At 41.2% G+C, this 25,315-nt stretch overlaps 1 protein-coding gene across 1 annotated transcript in view; it reads right to left on the minus strand.

Moving 5' to 3' along the window:
* Positions 1–25,315, minus strand: part of LOC144506773 (actin-histidine N-methyltransferase-like) — a 140,035-nt gene that overhangs the window by 80,205 nt on the left and 34,515 nt on the right. Inside the window, exons 6-7 of the mRNA XM_078233132.1 lie at positions 23,136–23,208; positions 18,582–18,838 (exon numbers count right to left, since the gene is read on the minus strand). Of these exons, the coding sequence (XP_078089258.1) occupies positions 18,582–18,838; positions 23,136–23,208 (330 nt within the window). The remainder of the gene's footprint in view (positions 1–18,581; positions 18,839–23,135; positions 23,209–25,315) is intronic.

Raw genomic sequence — 25,315 nt, forward strand, 5'->3', positions numbered from 1 at the left:
AGAGAGTCAAAGGATGAGAGGCGGGTTTGCATGATGGAACTGGTCCACATTCACAACACTTCGTAGTTTCTTCCGGTCTTGGTAAGAGCAGGAGCCATACAAAGCTGTGATACAGCCAGAAACAATGCTTTTATGGTGCATCTGTAAAAATTGGTGAGAATCGAAGTGGACATGCTGAATTTCCTTAGCCACCTGAGAAAAGAGAGGTGCTGGTGGGCTTTCTTAACTATAGCATCAGCATAGAGGGACCAGGACATGTTGTTGGTGATCTGGGGGCGGCTAGAAACCTGAAGCACTCGACCATTTCCACTTCATCACCATTGATGCAGATAGGGGCATGTCATCCATTATGCTTCCTGAAGTCGATGACTATTGCCTTCATTTTACTGACTTTGAGGGAGAGATTATTGTCGGCGTACCATTTCACCAGATTCTCTATCTCCATCCTGTACTCGTCTTCTCATTGTTTGAGATCCAACCCACTGTGGTGGTGTCATCATCAAACTTGAAAATGCAGATGGAGGGGAATTTGGCCAGAGAGTCATAAGTGTATAAGGAGTATAGTAAGGGACTGGGGACACAACCTTGCAATAACAATTTGGTAAACCAAAATTGCAATTAGGAATTGGGCTCGTCTTGTGAAGAGCACATATCACACCTGATGAAATGAATCCGAGTGATGTGGCTGTTCTGTACTATCTGCATTCAGGTGCTGCTGAAGGTCGAGTTTCTAGCTTAGGGAGGAGCCAGTTACAATGCTGGATGGAATGATACATAGGAATCAGTAATATAAATAAATACAAATACAACTCTCACTTTCACACTTCCAAGTGTTAAAAGTACATAAGAGAAGGCTAGTCATTTACTGCTGTTTTCTTCTGACTTTAGGGAGCAGCCACTAATTTACAAGCAGGTAAATACTGAACTTTGGATGCTCCTATTCTTTGCAATAATATCTTGTCATCTTTAATAAGGGCACATACAGATTTTGTTAACAGCTCCACTAAAGCAAAATACCCTCCCTGGAGCGATCAAGGATTTCCAATAAATGTTGGCCAGTGATGTTCACATATGAAGGAATAGGGGTCAAATAATATGGAATTAAAATAGGGATATTAGGTCAAAAGTTACTTTAGGTAAACTCACAGTAAAACACATTCACAGACATCAAAACTAGCTTGCAGAACAACATGGTTAACTCCCTTCATGATAATGTGAATTCACCGATAAGACATGCTACCTAAAAAATAGTATTCTATGGTTCAGGCTATTACACTAACATGTAAGCATACTGCCAGTCCTGATAATTTAAACCACAATCAGATAAAAGGATATCAGGCCTCAAGTCTTATTATCTTGCTGGACACTGTACCTTGACTAAGCAAAACTGACCAATGTGACTGTTACTTCAAGGTCCAATTTTCAGGAATAAATTCTAAATAACATTTCTTAGAAATTGAAGAGCCACTCATTATAATAGGTGGTCTTTTCACCAAATATGGGATATGAATCAGCGGTGATCTATTACTGATCAATTTTCAACCTAATTATACAAGCCCAAAATTTGTTCTAAATATTTCAACCCAAACGCATTGTGAATTTAACAAGTCTCTCATAACTCGGGGATTAAAATTATCTTACTTGAATATTTGATGGATATCACTTCTTTCTTTTAAGAAATCTTATATCTGTAACAAGTCAAATCAAAAGCTTGGGTTCTCTCACAGAAATAAGAACTAGCTATCTTTTCAGCTTGGGATTTATTCCCAACTGGTGTACCGGAAAATAAGATTCAAAATTATGAAGAGACTAAATCTAACCTTAGTTTTCAGCTCCAAGCCGCGACAAACCTCAGGCTTCCTTCGCATGGACCGGCCAGAAAAAGGCCATACTTGCATGATTTGGATGCTTTATTAATATAAATTTGAGAGCTTAAAACTTTAAATTGTCTCACTGAGACTTCTGTATCAAAGACCCATGAACCTGTTTCCTTATGGATACTTACAAAGGAGTTTCACCCAGCTTGTTATATATTCTGGGAAATGTATAATGTAGTTAAAATTGAATTGGAAATAAGTCAATCAGGAATAAGGTAGCAATCTTGGCTGATTTCACTCTCTTAGCTGTGGTTTGAGTTGGACTCCAAGAACCCAGTTATGTGTCTTTGAGTCTGGCTCCCTCTAGTTGAAGTTGAGGGGAATTAATCAGCAGGTACACTAGATCGTGCAAAAACTTCAGGTAATAATCTAAGATTGTAAGACAGCACACACATCCCAAGGATGAATAAACAAAATATTTTAAAAATGAAGGACTTACATTTATCTAAGCCTTTTCTCCCCTCAGGTTATCCCAGAAAATACTGGACCAATGACCAGGGCGGCACAGTGACAAGCACTGCTGCCTCATAGTGCCAGAGAGTTGGATTCAATTCCGGCCTTGGGTCACTGTCTGTGTCGAGTTTGCACATTCTTCCCATGTCTGTGGGGGTTTCCTCTGGGCGCTCTGTTTCCTCCCACACTCCAAAGAAGTGCGGGTTTGGTGGATTGGCCATGCTAAATTATCCCTTGGTGTCAGAGTAAATATGTGGGGTTAAGGGGATGGAGCCTGGGTGGGAATATCTGTGGTGCAGGTTCGATGGGCCAAATGGCCTCCTTCTGCACTGTAGGAATTCTATGATTCTAATGACATATTTTTGAAATCTATTCAGTGGAGGGTTGCCAATTCTGGTTGGAGCACAGTTTCGGAGATGTAATCGCACGACCTTCAACCCTTACCACTGGTTGCCCAATATGTTGATTAGTCAATAATAGCAGCTACAATACCCACAATACTCTGCACTCCAGGAACCACTCCAGTTATTGCAAGTTTTTACAAGACCATTTGCGGCAGAGCCGCACTAAATTCTGGCCATGGAGCTGCCCTACTTTTCGTTGAAATACCAGCTGGAACAAAACAGGAAAATACTGCCCTAATAATTTATCACCCAGATTATTCACAGGAGTGTCCAAGAGACTAAATTGCAGGAAATTCTGGGATAACTATGTGGGTTTACAGAACATGAAATGATAAAATTTATTTTCCTTATCCTTCAGATTGCCAGGAGCTATTCCACAGAAAATCTGCTAGTTTGTAGAAGTGAGTGTGGTATTTATGCATTTGTACTCATTGAAAAATAGTTCTCATAAAAATCTGATTCAGTGGCTCCATGACTCAGCATTGTGGCAAAGTCATTATCTCCTTTAAAATGTGCTGCTGTTCCCTTATTTATATTTCTGTTGCAGATGTCTTCACTGAAAATAATGGGGTTGTCCAGACATGGCTGCACTGCCTTGGATCTTGGAGAGGATGCAAAAAAGAGAGTCACAAGGATGATAGCAGAAAATATTCGTCAGGAAACGCTGAGCAACTGGGACTCTTTGCTCCAGAAGATAGGTTTTGGGATGACTGATAGAGGTTTGGGAGGTCATGAAAGGGTCATGGAGCAAATGATTTCGCTTGTCTGGGGGCCCAAAACTAGAGGTTATAAATATAAGATAGTCACTAATAAATCCAATATGCAATACAAGAAAAACTTGTTTACATAGATACAAATTAGGAGTAGGACCAGGCCCATCTGCTCCAACATTCAATAAGATCATAGCCAATCAGATTATGACCTCAACTCCATTTTCCTGTCGACCTCCTTTGACTTCTTCGTTAATCAAGAATCTACCTAACCCAGTCTTAAAAAAGTATTTAATGATCCTGCTCCCATCACTGCTGGGGAAGAGAATTCCACCAACTAATGATCAGAAAAAACGGCTTCTCAGCTCTACCTTAGATGGGAGACCCCCAATTTTTAAATTGTCTCTCCCAAAAGGGAAAACATCCCTTCAACATCCACCCTATGAACTCCCCTCAGGTTCTTGCATGTTTCTTTGTGATCAACGCTCATTCTTCTAAACTCTAATGGATACAAGACCAATCTTTCCTCACAAGACAATCCCTTCATCCCAGGAATCAGATGAGTGAACCTTCTCTGAACTGTTTCTAGTGCAATTATGTCCTTCCTTAAGTGAGGAGGCCAAAGCTGTACACAGTACTCCAGATGTGGCCTCACCAGCAAACACACATCTGTAGCAAAACATCCTTACTTTTATAATCCAGTCTCCTTGCAATAAATAATATTCAGTTTAGCTTCCTAATCATTATCTGTACCTGCATTTTAACCGTTTGTGACTCACATACCAGGACATGCAGATCTCGACTGCAGAGTTTTGTCGTTCCTCTTCATTCAAATAATATGCTGCTTTTCTATTCATCCCGCCAAAGTGGACAAGTTCATATTTTCCCCACAATATACTCAATCTGCTAAATTTTTGCCCACTCACTTAACCTATGTCCCTTTGCAGAATCCTTATGTCCTCTTCACAACTTATTCCCCTACCTATCTTTGGATGATCAGTAAATTTAGTAACCATACATTCAGTCCCTTCATTTAAGTCAATTACATCGATTGGAAATAAAAGTTGAGGCCTCAGTGCTGATCCCTGTGACACTCCACTCATTACATTTTGTCCATCTGTGGCCCATTTATGCCTGCTCTCGATTTTCTGCGTTATTATTCGAAACCAGACCCGCAGCTTCTGGCATATCGGTTAGGGACCAGCAGTTTGTTTATGGCAGACAAAGCTCGAGATCGAAGGTACCTTCTAAGAGAATAAAGCCACAAGATTCCATTGTCTCTGAACAAATGAAATCAACTTTACTATCAAGGTCATTAATAGAAAATAATTTACAATATCTATCCATGACTCTAAAATTCAGGATTAACACGAGGCAAATGTGAACTAACAGGCAAAACAGTGGTTGACCAATAAACTGCACAATAAATGGCAGATACGATCAAGAGAGATCCCATAGATTTCTCAGCAATCCACCCAGTAAACACCATGAGTCAACCAATCTTGCTGAAACTGTCTCCCACATAAGTGGTTCCAAATTGTTCACTCTCAAAGATGTCTCTGAATCCCCTCAAAGCCACTCAGACTCAGATTGCCTCAACAAATGCTTATCTCCCAGGGTTTCAATCTTGTCTTCCAAGACTACATTCCGCTGGTTTCCCAGGGCTACACTCTAGCACCACCTCTCAGCACAACGTCAGCTTTTCAGTCACACCAAGCAGAACATCACTGTTCCAAAGCGTTACCTTTGCCTCCGGCCCACACCATGAGTCACCAGCCTTGTGCTGCCTGCTCAGCTCTCCAGGGTTTCTCCTGGGCTCTCAATACTTGGAGCCCATCATCTGTAACACTTTTGCTGCTCGCAGCCACCTTCTTCATTCCTCGCCCCAGTGGTTTCTAATAATGGTCTTCTCTTATTGGCCCCTTCCTCGGTCCTCTCACTCTAGGACCTCTCATTGTACCTCTCCCTGGGTTCCCTCTACCTCACTGGGACCTCTCCCTGTGCCAGGACTCCTTTGTCTATGGCACCCCATTACTGGGTCCAATGATCAGATTTTTGCATTGACATTTCCCACAGTCTAATTAACCAGAAGAAGAAAGGTGCACAAATCTGTACATTAACATAAAGTTATGGATTAGAAACATCTTGGAAATGAGTAAAAGTTTGTTAACACATTGCCCTTTCATAGGATCAGTGTTCCTATGGGTTAAAGGCCTGTTGCTGTAAAGTTTGGATGTATAAATGAGTTTGTGCGATGTGAATCCACAGCACAAAGCATCAATTTCACTTGAAGACCCACAGATGGCTTAAAAGTGTGCATTTCTGCATTAACCTCACAGGTACATTAGGGAGAAATTTTCAAAGACTGGGGTCGCAAAAGCAGAGGTGTGAAGAAGATGTAGTTCCCAATGTTGGATAGATTATCAAAATCAGCTATTGGGGATAGGTCTTCCAAACCAACTACTGAGGAAAGGCTAGGCACTTCCTGAAAAGCTAAAGGACCAGAGGGAAAGCCACAAAAACCCATTCTTATGCCCAAACTTCTACTGGTCAAATCTGAAATGACACCGGAAAGACATTAAAATCACTTGTCCAACCCATCAATCAGGACATAGGATAGAATGGCTCAGAGTTCATGAGCAAATTATAATGGAGGTGGCATATCATAGATTTGAAGAAGATCTAGGATATGCCACCTTGGACTTACCTTGCATTAAGCGGATCTTTCTCTACACCCTAGCTATGACTGTAATACTCTATTCTGCACTCTCTCGTTTCCTTCTCTGTGAACAGTATGTTTTGTCTGTATAGCACGCAAGAAATAATACTTTTCACTGTATGTTAATACATGTGACAATAATAAATCAAATCAAAAAAAAATCTCCAATGCATTGTTCATGGTAGGCCAGAATAGATATATTATAAATGGAGGTGCACTTTATCATGCAACACACAAAGCATTATCCTGGACTTCTGTTGTGTGCAATCTTCTACGGTCATGGAGTTTAATTACTCTGCCTTTTGCAAGTCAACGAGAGATCATACTACTGTGACTGTTCAGGTCAATTATAAGGGTATTTTCTATGTTATCCTCAGCTAATTGGTTTAAACAGATGTAATTAGGAGTTCAGGCTGGCCTTTTATTCCACAAGAATTAAAGTGCAACAGAGGATGACATAGGTGCATTAGATTAAACATTTTAATATATTTTGGTTGGTTCCCATGTGTTGCTCAGTCTTTGAATATGAGATAATGCATTTCAAGTATCATCCCGTGTAAATACATAAAGCATCATTCTGCTGCTGAGATGAAACGGTGCTTCATGTAGTCTGTGCCCTAGCATAAAGGAACTGGGTTTTAAAACAAGTGAATTTGCAAAGGTTTTCGGTTACAACCCGCACTTACTCAGAACTTGTGTACTTAAACTAGACTATTACCCATGGTGTTTGGGAAAAATAGGGGGCTGCTATCTTATCTCAGCTGCTTCTAGCAAATACTCACAATTTGGTTTGGGGAGCTTTACATGCAACTAATTTCAATGGCAGGGTCAGGGGCATTGCAACATTTATTAGCATCTCAACCCCAAGACAGAGAGGTGGGGTGAGGAATGAAGCCACAATGTTCACTGGGAAGAAAATGGGGTCAGTCAGATTTTTTAAATGGAAGTTTGTAAATGCTGGAATCAGGTTGAGAATGTTAGAAATACAGGAGGGCAGTTCGAATTCGGAAGCAAGATGGATCACTGGTATAGGAAGCACATTATATATTTGTTATTTATGGAGAAACTATATTAGTTAAATTAGTGATTAGCTTCTATGGACCATAACTTATTTCTATTCTAGGGAAAAGCTTATGTAAATATTACACTAGCAAATTATTACAATCATACACACGGGGCTGTAAGTTCATGTTGGGTGCTATTTTAAAAAGAGCAATAGCAAATCAGCACAGTTTCACACTTCATCCTCCCAATCTCCTTTCCGATGCAAAAAGAAAAGATGCCATCCAAAACAAATTTGCACCCACAATATGAGAACAAATAGCTCAATAAGCATATAGAAAAAAAACTTGAACAAGAACTTCCTGTTCATCTTTATGAAGAACAGACACTTATCTTTTCTCTTTCAGGAATGCTAAGGGAATTGAAGTGGACCATTGGCATAACATTTGTATGATTCTTTCCAATTTATTGGAGAAACAATCCAAACTAGTTCTGTACATCTCCAACTTGACTGAAGAAAGAAATACTTGCATTTACTACAATCCTTTGAAGCCAAGGGGTGTTTTAATTGCAGCTGTGATCATACAGACAAAGAACAGTGTAACAAATGTATGTGAAAAATATTATTTTTTTAAACAGGTTCACTCCCCTTCTATTTTTTCTGATTTACAGTGAAGTATGAAACTTCATCCATGTGGCCATTCTCCTGTTGAGTGTAAGACGCCCACCTGACTAAGCAGTGGGTGGCAGCTAAACCTGATCACATTCTTGACTATACCACACACTTTTCAGCAGCAATCAATCAACTGATAGAGCCTAAGCTCTGCATCTCTATGCCACTGATTCAGTGTTAGTTTTGGGAGTATTTTTTGTATAGACAATAAGCACAGAGGCCAGACTGCAGACACTAAGATTTTCATGAATTCAGAGGAGGAGTCAACAATTGCAGACTGCTAACTCCAGAAGCTATGCAAGTGATCTAGTCTTAATTGCTTTTAAGTGCCTTTCTCAAATTTCAATTGTTAACCAATAAGGTTTCCCTGCACGTCTCCCCTTAACTTTCCCCCTCTCACCTCAAACCTGTGTCCTCTTGTCGTTGACCCTTCCACCCTCGGGAAAAAGCCTCTGACTATCACCCTGTCAATGCCTCTCATAATTTTGTAGACTTCTATCGGGTCGCCCCGCCCCAGCCTCCATCTTTCTGACATTCAGGCTTCTGGCCATAGATCTGATACATGATGTAGAACATAGAACATAGAAAGCCACAGCACAAACAGGCCCTTCGGCCCACAAGTTGCGCCGATCACATCCCCACCTCTAGGCCTATCTATAGCCCTCAATCCCATTAAATCCCATGTACTCATCCAGAAGTCTCTTAAAAGACCCCAACGAGTTTGCCTCCACCACCACCGACGTCAGCCGATTCCACTCACCCACCACCCTCTGAGTGAAAAACTTACCCCTGACATCTCCTCTGTACCTACCCCCCAGCACCTTAAACCTGTGTCCTCTCGTAGCAACCATTTCAGCCCTTGGAAATAGCCTCTGAGAGTCTACCCTATCCAGACCTCTCAACATCTTGTAAACCTCTATCAGGTCACCTCTCATCCTTCGTCTCTCCAGGGAGAAGAGACCAAGCTCCCTCAACCTATCCTCATAAGGCATGCCCCCCAATCCAGGCAACATCCTTGTAAATCTCCTCTGCACCCTTTCAATGGCTTCAACATCTTTCCTGTAATGAGGTGACCAGAACTGCGCGCAGTACTCCAAGTGGGGTCTAACCAGGGTCCTATAAAGCTGCAGCATTATCTCCCGACTCCTAAACTCAATCCCTCGATTAATGAAGGCCAGTACACCGTACGCCTTCTTGACCGCATCCTCCACCTGCGAGGCCGATTTAAGAGTCCTATGGACCCGGACCCCAAGGTCCTTCTGATCCTCTACACTGCTAAGAATGGTACCCTTCATATTATACTGCTGCTTCATCCCATTGGATCTGCCAAAATGGATCACCACACACTTATCCGGGTTGAAGTCCATCTGCCACTTCTCCGCCCAGTCTTGCATTCTATCTATGTCTCGCTGCAACTTCTGACATCCCTCCAAACTATCCACAACACCACCTACCTTGGTGTCGTCAGCAAACTTACCAACCCATCCCTCCACTTCCTCATCCAGGTCATTTATGAAAATGACAAACAGCAAGGGTCCCAGAACAGATCCCTGGGGCACTCCACTGGTCACTGACCTCCATGCAGAGAAAGACCCCTCCACAGCCACTCTCTGCCTTCTGCAGGCAAGCCAGTTCTGGATCCACAAGGCAACAGCCCCTTGGATCCCATGCCCTCTCACTTTCTCAAGAAGTCTTGCATGGGGGACCTTATCGAACGCCTTGCTGAAGTCCATATAGACCACATCCACCGCTCTTCCTTCGTCAATGTGTTTGGTCACATTTTCAAAGAACTCAACCAGGCTCGTAAGGCACGACCTGCCCTTGACAAAGCCGTGCTGACTACTTTTGATCATACTAAACTTCTCTAGATGATCATAAATCCTGTCTCTCAGGATCCTCTCCATCAACTTACCAACCACTGAGGTTAGACTCACCGGTCGGTAATTTCCCGGGCTGTCCCTGTTCCCTTTCTTGAATATAGGGACCACATCTGCAATCCTCCAATCCTCCGGAACCTCTCCCGTCTCCATCGACGATGCAAAGATCATCGCCAAAGGCTCCGCAATCTCCTCCCTCGCCTCCCACAGTAACCTGGGGTACATCCCATCCGGTCCCGGCGACTTACCAACCTTGATGCCATTCAATAGTTCCAACACATCCTCTTTCTTTATGTCCACATGCTCGATCCTTTCTGTCCACCGCAAACCAGCAGTACAACCACCCAGATCCCTTTCCACCGTGAATACCGAGGTAAAGTATTCATTAAGCAGCTCCGCCATTTCTAACGGTTCCGCACAAACTTTTCCCCCTTCACCTTTTAAGGGTCCTATGCCTTCACATCTCATCCTTTTACTCTTGACATATTTGTAGAAAGCCTTGGGATTCTCCTTAATCTTACCCGCCAAGGCCTTCTCATGACCCCTTCTCGCTCTCCTAATTTCCTTCTTAAGCTCCTTCCTACATCCCGTATACTCCTCTAAATCCTTAACACCTCCTAGCTCTCTGAACCTTCTGTACGCCTCTCTTTTCTTATTCACCAGGTTCATCACAACCTTCGTGCACCACGGTTCCCGTACCCTACCAACACCCCCCTGTCTCATCGGAACGTTGTCATGCAGAGCTCCAGACAAACATTCCTTGAAAATCCTCCACTTTCCTTCGGTACTTTTCCCCAAGAATGCCTCCTTCCAATTTACCCGTCTAATTTCCTCCCTGATGACACTGTATTTCCCTTTACTCCAGAGAAACACTTTCCTAGCCTGCCTGATCCTATCTCTTTCCAATGCTATCGTGAAGGAGATAGAATTATGATCGCTATCCCCAAGATGCTCACCCACCGAGAGATCCTCCACCTGTCCAGGTTCATTAGCCAGCACCAGATCAAGTACAGCCTCTCCTCTAGTAGGCTTATCCACATACTGTGTCAGGAAACTCTCCTGGACACACCTAACAAACGCCTCTCCATCCAAACCTCTAGCCCTAGGGATATTCCAATCTATGTTTGGGAAATTAAAATCTCCCATCACGACAACTCTGTTATTCCTACATCTCTCCAGGATCTGTTTCCCCATCTGCTCCTCAACATCTCTGTTACTATTGGGCGGCCTATAGAAAACACCCAGCAACATTACCGACCCCTTCCTGTTCCTAACCTCCACCCACAGAGACTCCGTAGTCAATCCCTCCACGGCGTCCACCTTCTCTACAGCCGTGACACTATCCCTGATCAACAGTGCCACTCCCCCCCCTCTCTTGCCTCCCTCCCTGTCCTTCCTGAAACATCTAAAACCCGGCACCTGAAGCACCCAGTCCTGTCCCTGAGACATCCAAGTCTCCATAATGGCCACCACATCACAATTCGAAGCAGCAATCCACGCTCTAAGCTCACCCACTTTATTCACTACACTCCTGGCATTAAAATAGACACATCTCAGTATGTATCTGTGGTTTACATCTACAATGTTAAATGTTTGAGTGCTTCAATGTAGCACTTGCCACAAATTTAGCTGCAGCAACTTATTTATAGTTGTTTTCAAAAGAATTCTGCAAGTAAAAACTATAATCAGGTGCCTCGCAATGCTCCCAGAATGTTCAAAGTGCTATACAACCACTAGATTACTTTTGAAGTGAGGTCACTGTTATATGGGAGAATGGCCTCAATTTGAGTACATCAAGTTCCACAAACAGCAAATGAGATGAAAGATCGTTTAATATATCTTTTGCTGGTTTATTGAGAAATGAGTCTGCAACTTTTGGTCAAAACAGTGGAAAGACTCATTATGCGTCTGTTAGCAGTGATTTGGATTTTTATGTTGACCTGAATATGCAGATTGGCACCTCTGAAAATGCAACATTCCATTAGCTCAGCACAGAATTGTCATTCTAGACTGCATGCTGAAGTCCTGGACTGAGATTTAAACTTACAAATATCTAACTCAACTAAGCCAAAATGATACTTTTCATACCATGCACATGTTGCCAGGTGAGAGGCATAGCAGTGGTCTCCATCTTCCCCTTTGTTTTTCACCTGGCTCTTGTTGACCCTGTTGTGAGGACCACAAGAGCCAGTTCTGTGCCTGTCACAGCAGTTCTAAGGAGCTGTGAAACATCAGATGCTGGGCAATTTGGAAGCATGTAATTCACCTCCTTCATACAAGAACGATGGCAGTAGAGATATACATTACAAACAATATTTTATCACTGTAAAAACACCATAAGGATTCCAGTTTTTGAATGACCTCCCTCCACTCCTGTCTTCAGCTGCTTACCTTTTGTCATTATTATGCAGAGCACCTATAGCATCTGACTCCATTATTACTTCATTAATTGGCCTTGCAAAGTCCATAATGATACACAAACTGGTTAATTGAATTAGATAATATGGGATTCAGGTGATTTCACTGTTGGCTTGCTGGAAATTACAACTGTAATTGTGTTACATACTAGGATACGTGCAAGCACTGGAGGCAGAAGCGGAAGCAGACCAATGAATCCCTTGAGTCCTGACAAACACAATGTGAAAATACCAGATATCCATGTTATTTGACCTCAACTGTTGTATGTGGTTATGGTTTCCCCAAGAAATCCCATTTAACATGGTCAAAGCAAAGCCACAACTTTAAACTTGTGATGAAACAACCACTTTATCTACTGTTAACACCAACATAATACAACTAAATAAAGAACATATTGTAGCAATTACATAGTCGCTACACATGAAGTCTTTCCAACTCTTCACATTGTGAGTGAAGCATTACATTTGCCATTGTTTTGTTACTTGTCTGACCAATCACATCTATAATATTTCATAATGCCATTGACTCACAGCTGTCAGTTTTTCCTGCAAGTCTAAGCATCATAATTGCATGGAAATGGTATCCCTTTGGAACCAGATCTTCAATTTCTTCAGTAAGAAGTCTCACAACACCAGGTTAAAGTCCAACAGGTTTATTTGTTATCACGAGCTTTCGGAGCGCTGCTTCTTCATCAGGCGAGTGACTCACCTGAAGGAGCAGTGCTCTGAAAGCTCGTGATACCAAATAAACCTGTTGGATTTTAACCTGGTGTTGAGAGACTTCTTACTGTGCCCACCTCATTCCAACGCTGGCATCTCCACTTCAATTTCTTCGAAGGTAGACAGAGAGTCAGGTTTGCCATGAACTGATAAGTTACTGAATTTCAAAGTAAAGCAAGAACTGCATTTAACATCAGGTACATTTAACTCAGTGTCACTTAACTTTGCGTAACACTGCAAAATAAAGAACACACCACACTTCCCACATCTCAATGACAAAATGACTAACTGTCCTTCAGCAGTTTTATCACTCGGTGAAAGCATACAGCTTTCTCATTTACTAAGCTATCTTTGTAGACAGAGGGATATAAAATATATACGTAGATCAAATGCTTTCCAACACAACAGATGTGAACATAGGAACAAAGGTAGGCTATTCAAACTGTTGAGCCTGTCCCACAAATTAATTAGATCAAGTTGTAATTCAACTCCATTTACTCAGCTTATTCATCAATACCCTTTCTTATCAATCAAGCTCTTAAAAATTCAATTGACCCAACATCTACAGCCTTCTGGAGAAATGATTTCACAAAAGAGTTGGAGAAACGAGTTCCAGATTCCACTGCCTTTCATTTAAGTGCTTCCTTATTTCAACCCTAATTTGCCAGGCTGTAATTTTATTATGCTCTCTTTTGGGTTCCACCATCAGGCAAAATAGCTTTGTTTGTATTTATCTTATTAAATTCCTGTATCATTTTAAGGCCTCAATTTGCTCACTCCACACCCTCTTAAACTTAAGGAATTACAAGCCAGGTTTATGCAATCCGCCCTTATAATTTAGCACTTTAAGCCATGATATAATTCCAGAGAACTTGAACTGTCCCCCTTCCAAAACTGATAGATCTTTCCCCAAGGTCAGTACCTAAAACTAGACACAATGGCCTCAGAGCATGCTCTATCAGGGCGGCACGGTAGCACAGTGGTTAGCACTGCTGCTTCACAGCTCCAGGGTCCCGGGTTCGATTCCCGGCTCGGGTCACTGTCTGTGTGGAGTTTGCACATTCTCCTTGTGTCTGCGTGGGTTTCCTCCGGGTGCTCCGGTTTCCTCCCACTGTCCAAAGATGTGCGGGTTAGGTTGATTGGCCAGGTTAAAAATTGCCCCTTAGAGTCCTGAGATGCGTAGGTTAGCGGGATTAGCGGGTAAATATGTGGGGGTAGGGCCTGGGTGGGATTGTGGTCGGTGCAGACTCGATGGGCCGAATGGCCTCCTTCTGCACTGTAGGGTTTCTATGATTTCTATGATTTCTATACAACTGAAGCATCACTTTTGTATTCTAACCCCTTGGAAAGACCAATATTGCAGTTGCCTGATTTGTTACCTGTGCATTAACTTGTAGGTATTAATGTACATAGACATGTAAACAGTTCCTCGTCTCTCTCCATTAAGAAAATATTCTGGCTCATCTTTCTCAGAACCAAAGTAGATAACCTCACAATGATATTCATCTGCTCATTCACTTAAATCTGTCTCTACCTCTTGTGGTTTATAGTTTTATATTCAAATTTAAGCCTATAATCTACACAACTTGCTGTTCTTCCTAACTTAGTGTCATCTGAAAACTTCTTTCATTGAAGTCATCAAAATATATAGTGAGAAGCTGAAGCCCCAGTTAAAATATCTTGGAAATACCACTTTTTTAAAATTCATTCGTTGAACATGGGCGTCACTGGCTGGCCAGCATTTATTGCCCATCCCTAGTTGCCCTCGAGAAGGTGCTGGTGAGCTGCCTTCTTGAATCACTGCAGTCCATGTTCTGTGGGTTGACCCACAATGCCGTTAGGGAAGGAATTCCAGGATTTTGACCCAGCGACTGCGAAGGAACGGTGATATATTTCCAAATCAGGATGGTGAGTGGCTTGGAGGGGAACTTGCAGGTGATGGTGTTCCCAGTTATCAGCTGCCCTTGTCCTTCTAGATGGAAGTGGTCGTGGGTTTGGAAGGTGCTGTCTAAGGATCTTTGGTGAATTGCTTGTCACCTCCTGTCAATCTGAGAGTATTCCCTTTATACCTACTCTGTCTCTAAGCTCTGCGACAGTTACTCTCATATGGCATAAGGTTACCTCCAATTCAATGCACTCACATTTTTGCTAATAATCTCATGTAGAACCTTATCCAATGTTTTCTGTAAGTCTATCTGGAGAACATCCACAGACATTCCCCTATCCACCATATTCGGGACCTTCTCAATATTCAGTGTGACTGCCACACATGATTTGTCCTTCATAAAGCTGTGCTATGTCTCTTTTATCAGCTGATGTGTCCAAGTTCTCAGTCACTTGGGTGCTGTTGATATGGTTGCGATCTGCCTAAGGGCAGCTATTCTTGTCATTTCGCCACACTTCGGTCATGCACTTCTCTCTTCAGTTACTTGTAGGAACCTCCCACTTTCAACTTCAATGAACAATAATACTTGGGAAAAGAATACATGAGGCAGTTTCCCATCATTTTCCTCTCCTTTTCCCAAAGCATCCTCTCTAAGTAGTTGTTGTCTCTCAGTATTAATGGAATCAAAGCTGGCCGGCCAGTGAAGTCAAAACCAAGGCACAGAGCTCGCCTTTACTGAAAGTTTACCGACTTTGTTCAGTCACAGAGCACTCCTCTTCTCTCTCTCTCTCCACCCCTCCCACAGCTGTCCCCTATTTATACATGCTCAAAGTATTTAATTAAATAATGCCCTTCACCCTTGTATCTTAACAATATAATTAGCATACCACTAACATCAGAGTTCTCGCTCTTTTGTCATCGCCTCTGAAAATTCACTGGTGCTGGCGTTGACCCTGCCTCATAATCCTGAATACAGGTACCTTACCTAGGGTGATTCGTACAAGAGCAGGGACAACCATCCCAAGGTCTTAAATGAACCTGCTCATCCTTTCTACTGATACATTCCAATAACTCTCCCATAATTGATGTTAAACTGGCAGGTCTCTAGTTTTCTGGATTCTTCATGTCCTTTTAAATAAGAATGACATTTGTAATTTACCAATCTGAAGGCATAATTTCTCTACCTGGAGTGAATTGGAAACTTATGACTAATACATCTGCAATTTCCTCAACTATCTCTGTTAATATCTCTGGGTGAAAGACATCAAGTTCTGGACATTTGTCTATTTTAAGTTCGACTATTTTCTCCATTAACATTTAAAAAAAGACATTAAATCTACAAATCGCTTCACATATTTTAAGTTCCCTTGCAATGCTGGTAATTTGTCATCTTTCTTCACTGTGAAAGTTGAAGTGTTCATGTAATAAGTCAACTATTTCCTTGTTATGTATTATAGTCTCACTTACATTCCCCATTACCATATCCCAATCGGATAGATTTATAAAAGCTTTTGTTGTTAGTTTTCATATCAATTGAAAGCTTTGTTTTCATATTCCCCTTTTCACCTCTTAGTGTTTTCTTTGCATTCTTTTCTGTTGCCTTTTACAATTAATTGCTTATTGTTTTCTTTTTTTTTTAAAAATCAATTAGCATTTGAATGGCCTTTATTCAAGAAAAACTTGTGGGAATACACAAAAGCAATTCTTCTTCAAAATGCATTCTGTAGAGAAATAGTCAGAAATTGGCAAAACACTAACATTAAGTCTGGTTCACCATGGAGATAAGAGATTAAAACACAAATCAGGTTAACTACTGGTCCTAAATTTGCAAAAGCATAAAGCTTCTTCGCATATGGTAAATAATTACAAAGTTGTTTTTCCTCTGATGGAAGCTCTCACAATCACGCTACAGCACAAGAAGCCTAGAAAATGAACAGTGTAACAGACTAATCAATTTTTGTGTGGCTGTACTGAATTACTAAAACTGCATCAAAACAGTAGAACCATAGAATCCCTACAGTGCAGAAGGAGGCCATTCAGCCCTTCGAGTCTGCACCGACTCTCCAAAAGAGCATCTTACCCCCCCCCCCCCAGCCGTATCCCCGTAACCCCACGCATTTAGCATGGCCAATCCACTTAACTTATACGTCTTTGGACTGACAGAGGAAACCAGAGCACCCGGAGGAAATCCATGCAGATGCAGGGAGAATGTGCAAACTCAGCACAGGAAGTCACCCAAGAGCAGATTCAAAGGCTGAGTCCCTGGCACTGTGAGGCAGCAGTGCTAATCACCGTGTCACCGTGCTGCCAAAAGGAAACCAAACTGCATTAAGAGGAGAGCCAAAGGCAGAGATTTATATCCTGAGGCATGATCAGCCTAGCATTCCTTATGCAACGTCACCAAAGGAACACAATTACCAAGGACTGCAGCAGTTGAAGGCAGCCCACCACTCAGGCAATCAGGGATGAGCATAAATGCATCACCCACATCCCAAGAATAATTTGAAGAAAGTTAAAACGGATGTGGGATTTTTCTTTTAAATCAATTGCAACAGACTACGCTCAAGCAATTATTAAGCCCAATAATCTTTCTTTAATTATAGCAGGTTCTCACAGAGTTCTTGTGCTCAGTGCAGCCTGTGAAACTATTTCAATCAAGCAGGCAAAGCTGTCTCTATTTTTCCGCTGTGTCTCAGTTGGTATGCACTCTTACCTCAGAAGCACATGGGTTCAAGTCCCACTCCACCACAACAATCTAGGCTCATACTGTAGTGCAGTACGGAAGAGGTATTGCGCTGTCAGAGCTGCAGTCTGTCTGCCCTCTTGAGTTTTTTGTAAAAGATCCCATTGCACTATTTCAAAGAAGAGCTGGGGAGAAAATTCCTGAGTCCTGGCCAATATTTATCCCTCAATCAACATCACGTAACACAAATTATTTGGTTATTAACACACTGCTGTGTGTGGGAGTTTGTTGTGTGCAAATAAGCTGCTGCGTTTCCTTCATTAGAAAACTTTAAAAAATTCTTCTTTGGCTGCAAGGTACTTTAGATGTCTCGTCGCTGGGAAAGGCCCTAGATGAATGCAAGTCTTTCGATTTACATTACAGGCTCCTTGTACAAACCCAAAATGCTAGACTTGAAACAGGGACAAAAGTTAGCATCTAAGAGGCTCATTTAATGTACTCGTTATCTGAGCTGATGTGAAGTGATAAGCTTCGACATCTGCAAAGATGTCTTCATGACACGTTTCCCCTCACCAGCTGGAATCAGGTTTTGTAGCGCAATGTTTATGCCTTCCAATCACATGGTAAATTTTTCCTTTCAGAATACTAATCATCATTTTTTGGCAGTGATCAATGATCATTGGGGAAGAGTTGGCAATGAGTTCAGTTAAAATGAGCTGAGGCAAATGAACATGTTCGAGCTCAAAATATTAAGTGTACAGTGTGAGGGGATTAACGTTTAAAAACCATCAAATCAACAATTCCAATAACTGCTGTAGACACAAGATACAATTCATTCATTCCCTCACTTCTAATTGGCTTCAGGACAGGCTGCATTTTACAACAATTAAACTTTAGCACCCCAATGCAACAGTCCCACTTTTGCAACAGAACAATACAATATGCAAGACAGCACAATATGATGTGTTTGTTATAAAAACATATTGGAATGTGAGCAGTGCAGTGGTAGAGTCATTAGTTAACTAAAATATTTGTTAAAAACCTTCAAAGCCAGACTTTTTGATAGAGTTTTTAAAGAAACAGAAATGGTGCCGACTGTTTGTTGGAATTAGAGACCTCCTCCAAAAGTACATTAAAAATTGCTGCAATGAGCAAACTCACCTGGATGAGTTTATAGAAGTAAGCATATTGGCGAGCGGTGTTTTTATACTGACTGAAAACGTCGTGGATGGCTTGTGTTGACTGGAGGTAATGTACTTCTTCCTCTTCAAAATACAAAGGGGTATGATACTCCATAGGTAATGTCTTAATGTAGGGCAGCCAGAAGGAATTGGGGTTCAAACGTTCGCAAAGAAGGTGAAAGGCGAGGGTAATATTTCCCATGGCTTGCAGTATCCGGTCCTGGGTATAAACGGGACCTGCATTTCAATAAGGGTACAGATTTTAGGCTCGTATTAATCCGACAGTAAGAGAAATAATTAATCAACCTCTATGGCCATCAGCAAGTCAGGAACCCACTGCCTCTGTAAGCTATCCAGCTTTTCACACAGGCAACACAGTGCTGTGGATAACAAATATTACAGTATGAAGGCTACTGAAAGCATCAGGGCTTACTTCATTACAAGCCTTACTTTTTAAAGACAATTTCAAAGAGAATAACAAAATCCAAAGAAAGAATACATCCTACAATGCAAGCTACGTATTGCTATTTCTCTAAAGGACCATTCTATTGTATTGACTGGGGAATCCAAGCCATGCCTATCCCATCCATCGTTTTCTACAGTTCACTCAGAGCAGTTTGTGTGTACATGCCAAAGGACTGCAACTTTTGCAGCAATGTTCAAGTTGTAGATTTAGGAATTTGCACGCTGGATTTCTATCCAAGAGTCACTGAGTAATGATATTAATTTGACGGATCCATTTTAAAACGCAAGGAGGCTTCTCCATAGAAAATTGAAACTGTATTCATAAAAATTGTATTGAATATATAGCCAGGAAGAAAACATAAACATGCTTGCTACTTGATCCCATTAACAGCCTTTCACTTCTAACCAATTTCATCACTGAAGTTTCAGCAGTTGAGGACATAGACCTTTGTTTTCTGGCCAAAGTTAAATTTGTTTTCAGTTTTTCTTCACTGTGCAAATAATCGATGTAATAATGCAGCAAGCAATAAATATTTTAAAATCAGAATGGTAAAGCACCAGCCCACTAATTGTTTTAATAATCAATTACTGTACATGTTGGAAATCTGAAAGAAAACAGAAAGTGCTGGAAAAACTCAGCAGGTGTGGCAGCATTGATGGAGAGAGAAACAGAGTTAACATTGAGTCCATATGACTCTTCTTCAGAACATAATTGTTTTGATGGGACCCAGCTCTGGAAGTTCAAAGTCAAAGTTAAAAAGATTACTTGGTTACAGTGCGGCTTCAACAGAACTTTGTTTTTTGCAAGAACACCAATTTGACTCTTGGGTGAAAAAGTGGCTCTGACAATAGAAATGCAGATAATCTGAATTTAATCCAGATTTGAAGGAGATCTGAATTTCTGTTTGATAATTAAAGTAGGTTTTCTTATGAGATCTGAGTACTACAGCTATCAGGCTTGAAATTCACCTGACAATATGGACAGGGTTTTGTTAGCTCATTGTTTCGACATTTAATAAAACAAATCGGGCGAGAGGTACTGACAAGAAGGAACCATATTCTGGTGCCCCTAAGATAAATGAAATGGAGGTGAACTGAACACTCAAATAACAGGTTTTCTGAAATGCATAAATATACAAGGACTACTTCAAATTTTAACACATAGATCTGTAACACTGTGTTCTTCAGTTAGTGCACTTGTGTTCTCCCCACACATACTTTTGCCTTTACAAATGCACAACAGAAAATTTCTGATAGTTGCCAACAACTATGGTCAATCATCAAGAATCATAATTTTAAAGGAATGAGTAATTTCAGTCTCCCCTCTGACAAAGAAATTCACTGGAAACTGAGAAAATTTGACCCGTGGGGGTGGGAGAATGACAATGTCAGTTCATGAGTAGAAAATCAAATTCAACACCATTTTAGTCAATCGGGACAATGAACTTTGATTCAGAGGAAACCACAATACTTCATTCACAAAAATTCTCCAACCTCAGAAGAGCGCCCATCAGACTAATCAAGAAAGATACTTTCCACTGCCGACACTAGTCATCGTGTGCCCTTAATTAACCTGCTTTGAGATAACAGAGGAAAAGTTTGCTTGTGGTTTTTTTTGGATGGGGGACAAAAGGAGGAGGTGACCATGTCAATTTTGCAGTGCAAATGATATGCCATTTTGAAACTTTAGAAAAGTGTATAGTTAATCCACAATTTTATATCTATGAGAAAATATTAATTTAAAATTCATGGGATTGCTTTGGTAGGATTACATGAAAAGCATATCTGCAAAATGAGAACTACACTGCAATCAGTATACCTATATAAATTTAGTTGATGTTAGTATTGTTAAAATCTATATATTCATTTTGCAGGATGCACTCTTTCGCTATTCTTTAATGCCTTCAGATGTTCATGATGGGAGCTAGCTCTCATTTGCAGTAATGCCTTCAGATGCATGTCTCTCACTAGGTGGTGCTATGTAAACTGAGGATCCCCACACATCAAACAACATCTCACTAATATGTTGAAAAAAAAACTGTCTTGACGTTCCATGGACAATGCTGTAGGAGATCTACTACTTCAATATAATTTCTTGTTCCAAATTAAACACTGACCCATGATTCAAAATAATGGCAAGGCTAGCCATGCTTCTTGTTATTTACATACAAATGCCCAAAAGGGTAGCTGCAGCATTAAAGTCAGAAATCGTAAATTTGCTGTTGATTGCGCTGCTCCACTATTAGCTTTGTGAACACTATCTTATTGTTTCCATCACTATCGAAACACATTGAGCAGCAAGACTTTAATGCATGTGGAGTGTAGTTATGGACCAAACACAGCACAGACAATTACACCTGCGGCGGGATTTTCCAGCCGCGCCCACCCCAAGACCAAAAAATCCCGCCCGAGGACAATGGTCCTGTCCCACCTGCTACGATTCCTGCGGCGGGCAGGATGGGAAAATTCCACCCCTGGTCTATAATGATGATGCCAAGGCATCAGTTATGGAGCCATTTGAAGTTTTGTTTCATTAGACCTGGATTGATTCTTTTAATAAAGGACTAATTATTAATTACTGCCAAAGACAGCATGGTAGCACAATGGCTAGCACTGTTGCTTCACAGCGCCAGAGACCGGGGTTCGATTCCCGGCTTGGGTCTCTGTCTGTGGGGAGTTTGCACATTCTCCCCATGTCCACGTGGGTTTCCTCCGGTTGCCTCACACATTCTGAAAGACATACTGGTTAGGTGCATTGACCCGAACAGGTGCCGGACTGTGGCAACTAGGGGAATTTCACAGTAACTTCATTGCAGTGTTAATGTAAGCCTTACTTGTGACTAATAAATATGGAGTGTAGTTTTGGACCAAACTCACTAATAAATAAACTTTAAAAAAACTTTTTTAAAAAACAAATCTTTCTGACACTGAAAGCATGTATTACAAGTTTGGAGTTGGATTCCTTCTGGTTTTAATTGTTGGATTTGTTAAAAAGGTGAAATTTATAATTAAAACTTTTCCTTTTACTCTATTTTTCCATTCTTTCCAAGTTCAGTATTTCTTTCTTTCTGTTTATTTTTTTCTATATTTCAATTTGGCATTGAATTTGCACGTTTCTAATTCAGATTTCTTTGTCAGTCCTTGCACTGTTTGTTTCTCAATCGTATGAGCTGATCGATTAAGGAGGTACAAGGTTGGTTAGCTTCTTCATTCAGGATTCAAATGCCCAATTTCCCTCCTTGCAACTTTAATCAGCAGCTTGCATCTCAAGCAACTTGTTGCGCAAAATATAGTTTAGATTAAATGGGCGAGGGAGAGTTTAGCTGACAGCAGATGCTGTTTAGATTCACTCTTGCAGCAAATTATAGTCAGAGAATCTCTACAATGCAAAAGGAGGCCATTCGGCCCATCAAATTATGTTCCATTTCCATTGTTTCTTTGGGTTCAGCATCCAGTTTGCAAAATAATTTTTAAAAACTCGATAAATAGAACGACAGGGGTTCTGGGCAGACATCTAGATTTAAAACCGCCTGGGCCGATTAGCATGTCCTTTCTCTCCAATGGTGGTATAATCCTACACAAAGCAAATTGAAGAAAGGGGAACTTTCATTTCGATTGCATCTTATGTGCTCAGTATATTCCGAGAGGATACTGGGCCAACGTAAACTCATTGTTGGGCGAGTAGATATCTATTCTTCACATTTGTGGTGGAAGTGACTTGAAGGGCAGAATACAATATTGAACAGTGTTTCAACTTGAATTTCCTCCCCACCTTCTGACACAAGCTTGGACAGGGTTTTCTGGCCACGCTCACCCCAAAACCAGAAAATCCCACCCGAGGTCAACGGACCTTTGCATTGTCCGCGCACCCCTCCCCTCAGCCAGCTATGATTCCCGTGGTGGGTGGAACGGGAAAAATCCCCCCCAAAATGTTTCATGCAAAACTGAAGTCAAGGGATGCTGAAGTGATTTGTATTTCAGAAAAGATTAAATATTTCAAGAGTGAACCATAGCAACTGCAGACAACAACATTAGGAAACTGCAACCATGTTGGCAAATCGTGACTCACCCAGTACAGAATTTTTAGCAGATTCAACAGTCATCAGCATTTTTCTGGGGATCCAGAGAAAAAGTTCTTCTGCCTAAAAATGCAAATGAACATGTCACAACCTGTTCCAATTGAACCACAGAATCCCAAAGTATACTAACATTCCACTTAAGAATTCCAACCATTTCCATAGTAGGGGAAGAGATTCTCATCCATTGCCAGATTTAGAGGAACACACTGAACATGGATTATAAAAGCACAAGCAATTAATTCCCACGAAGAAAATTACATGTATAAATATTGAGAGCCCCATGTAGCAGCAACTACAGCATTTGCTTTGTATTTTTTTTAATGCATGGTATTAATCTCTCCTTCCATCAACTGTCATCTTGAGTGTGCAAGAAGAAAAAATCCCTCCTGATCACATTCAAAGACTATTTCCTCGGGTGGATGGAGCTATTACAAGGGGGCATAACTATAGGGTTCGTGGTGGGAGATACAGGAAGGATATCAGAGGTAGGTTCTTTACGCAGAGAGTGGTTGGGGTGTGGAATGGACTGCCTGCAGTGATAGTGGAGTCAGACACTTTAGGAACATTTAAGCGGTTATTGGATAGGCACATGGAGCACACCAGGATGATAGGGAGTGGGATAGCTTGATCTTGGTTTCAGATAAAGCTCGGCACAACATCGTGGGCCGAAGGGCCTGTTCTGTGCTGTACTGTTCTATGTTCTAGATTAGAAGATGCAGAAAGAATGTAAAAAAGAACTTCAAAATGAAAACCTGGCAATGCCCATTTTCCAACCTAACTGGCAGCATTTCATGAATCCCATCAATAGCACCACTTCTAGTCAACATCAAATAGCCTCATTCAGCAAGTGTTTTTTAGAGCTGGATTTACGTGTATGATCTCAGCAGGGCTCTGCTTCTATTGGGTGTAGTATGCTAATCTAGCACGTGCATCCATTGGAGCCATTGTAAAGTGTAGTGCTTTAATATGTTGATCAACTACTTTTGGAATGGGCACCCTCATTCTTTGAATGAGGTTTTCCCCCAAATGCAGAAATGAACAGGTTGCCAACCAAATAGAGAAAAATTACAAAACACTTAGCCATTAATACTACTTTAGTAACATTGTGAGCTGCACGATTTCACCCAGCTCCATTTACAGTACTCCTGAGAAGCAAATTGGTGGGGGTAGGGGAACAGATCAATGAGTCTTGAGCTTGCACAATTAATGTACGTTCAAAAAAAATGAGGGCAACAATATCGAACCTAGATAATGTCGATTTTCAAACTCTACATGCAATGAATTACACCAAAGTAGTGCAAATCAAGGCAAATCCTGCAGGGTGAGTGAGTAAACTGACCACAGCACCGTGGTACAGAACACAAGTTGAGAGGTACTGGGGAGGGAGGTGACTGAAAAGCAACGTGGCAGTGCTAGTGGACAGTATAATTAATAGAGTGGTAACCATTCTCTGCAACATGATTGGGATTTCCAAAAGTTCAGTTTTCTGCTTCATACAAGAATTAAGAACATCTGCTCAGGGCTGTAGAAGTTAGAGTGGACGTGCTGGGAAAGGAACGAGTTGTTGCAGTTCAAATAGCTAGAATTAATGGTAATGTTCTGTTGAGAGTTTGAGGAACTAGGTTCAAAAACAAAACGTGCAGAACTTCAAGTTAATAATCTTTGGAACCATGCGCAAATTGGGACAAACATATTAGAAGGTTAAGCAGTAGACCAACTGAAAGAGTGGTGGGGAAGAAACCACAGCACCATGGTACAGAACACAAGTTGAGAGGTACTGGGGAGGGAGGAGACTGAAAAGCAATGTGGCAGTGCTAGTGGACAGTATAGTTAATAGAGTGGTTACATTCCCATGACTCGGCAGGAATGTCACAGGAATGCAACCAGGCAAACACAGTGGTAAAATCAAATAAGCTCCATTTACAGTACTCCTGAGAAGCAAATTGGTGGGGGTAGGGGAACAGATCAATGAGTCTTGAGCTTGCACAATTAATGTACATTCAAAAAAAATGAGGGCAACAATATCGAACCTAGATAATGTCGTTTTCAAACTCTACGTGCAATGAATTACACCAAAGTAGTGCAAAACCAAAAAAAAAGCAAATGACCACACAATTTAATATTCAAGCCAAGTAGGAACAAAGAGCAACAATCTACTGCAATGAATTTC

Source organism: Mustelus asterias, chromosome 18 (assembly GCF_964213995.1).
Source record: "Mustelus asterias chromosome 18, sMusAst1.hap1.1, whole genome shotgun sequence".
Lineage (NCBI taxonomy): Eukaryota > Metazoa > Chordata > Chondrichthyes > Carcharhiniformes > Triakidae > Mustelus > Mustelus asterias.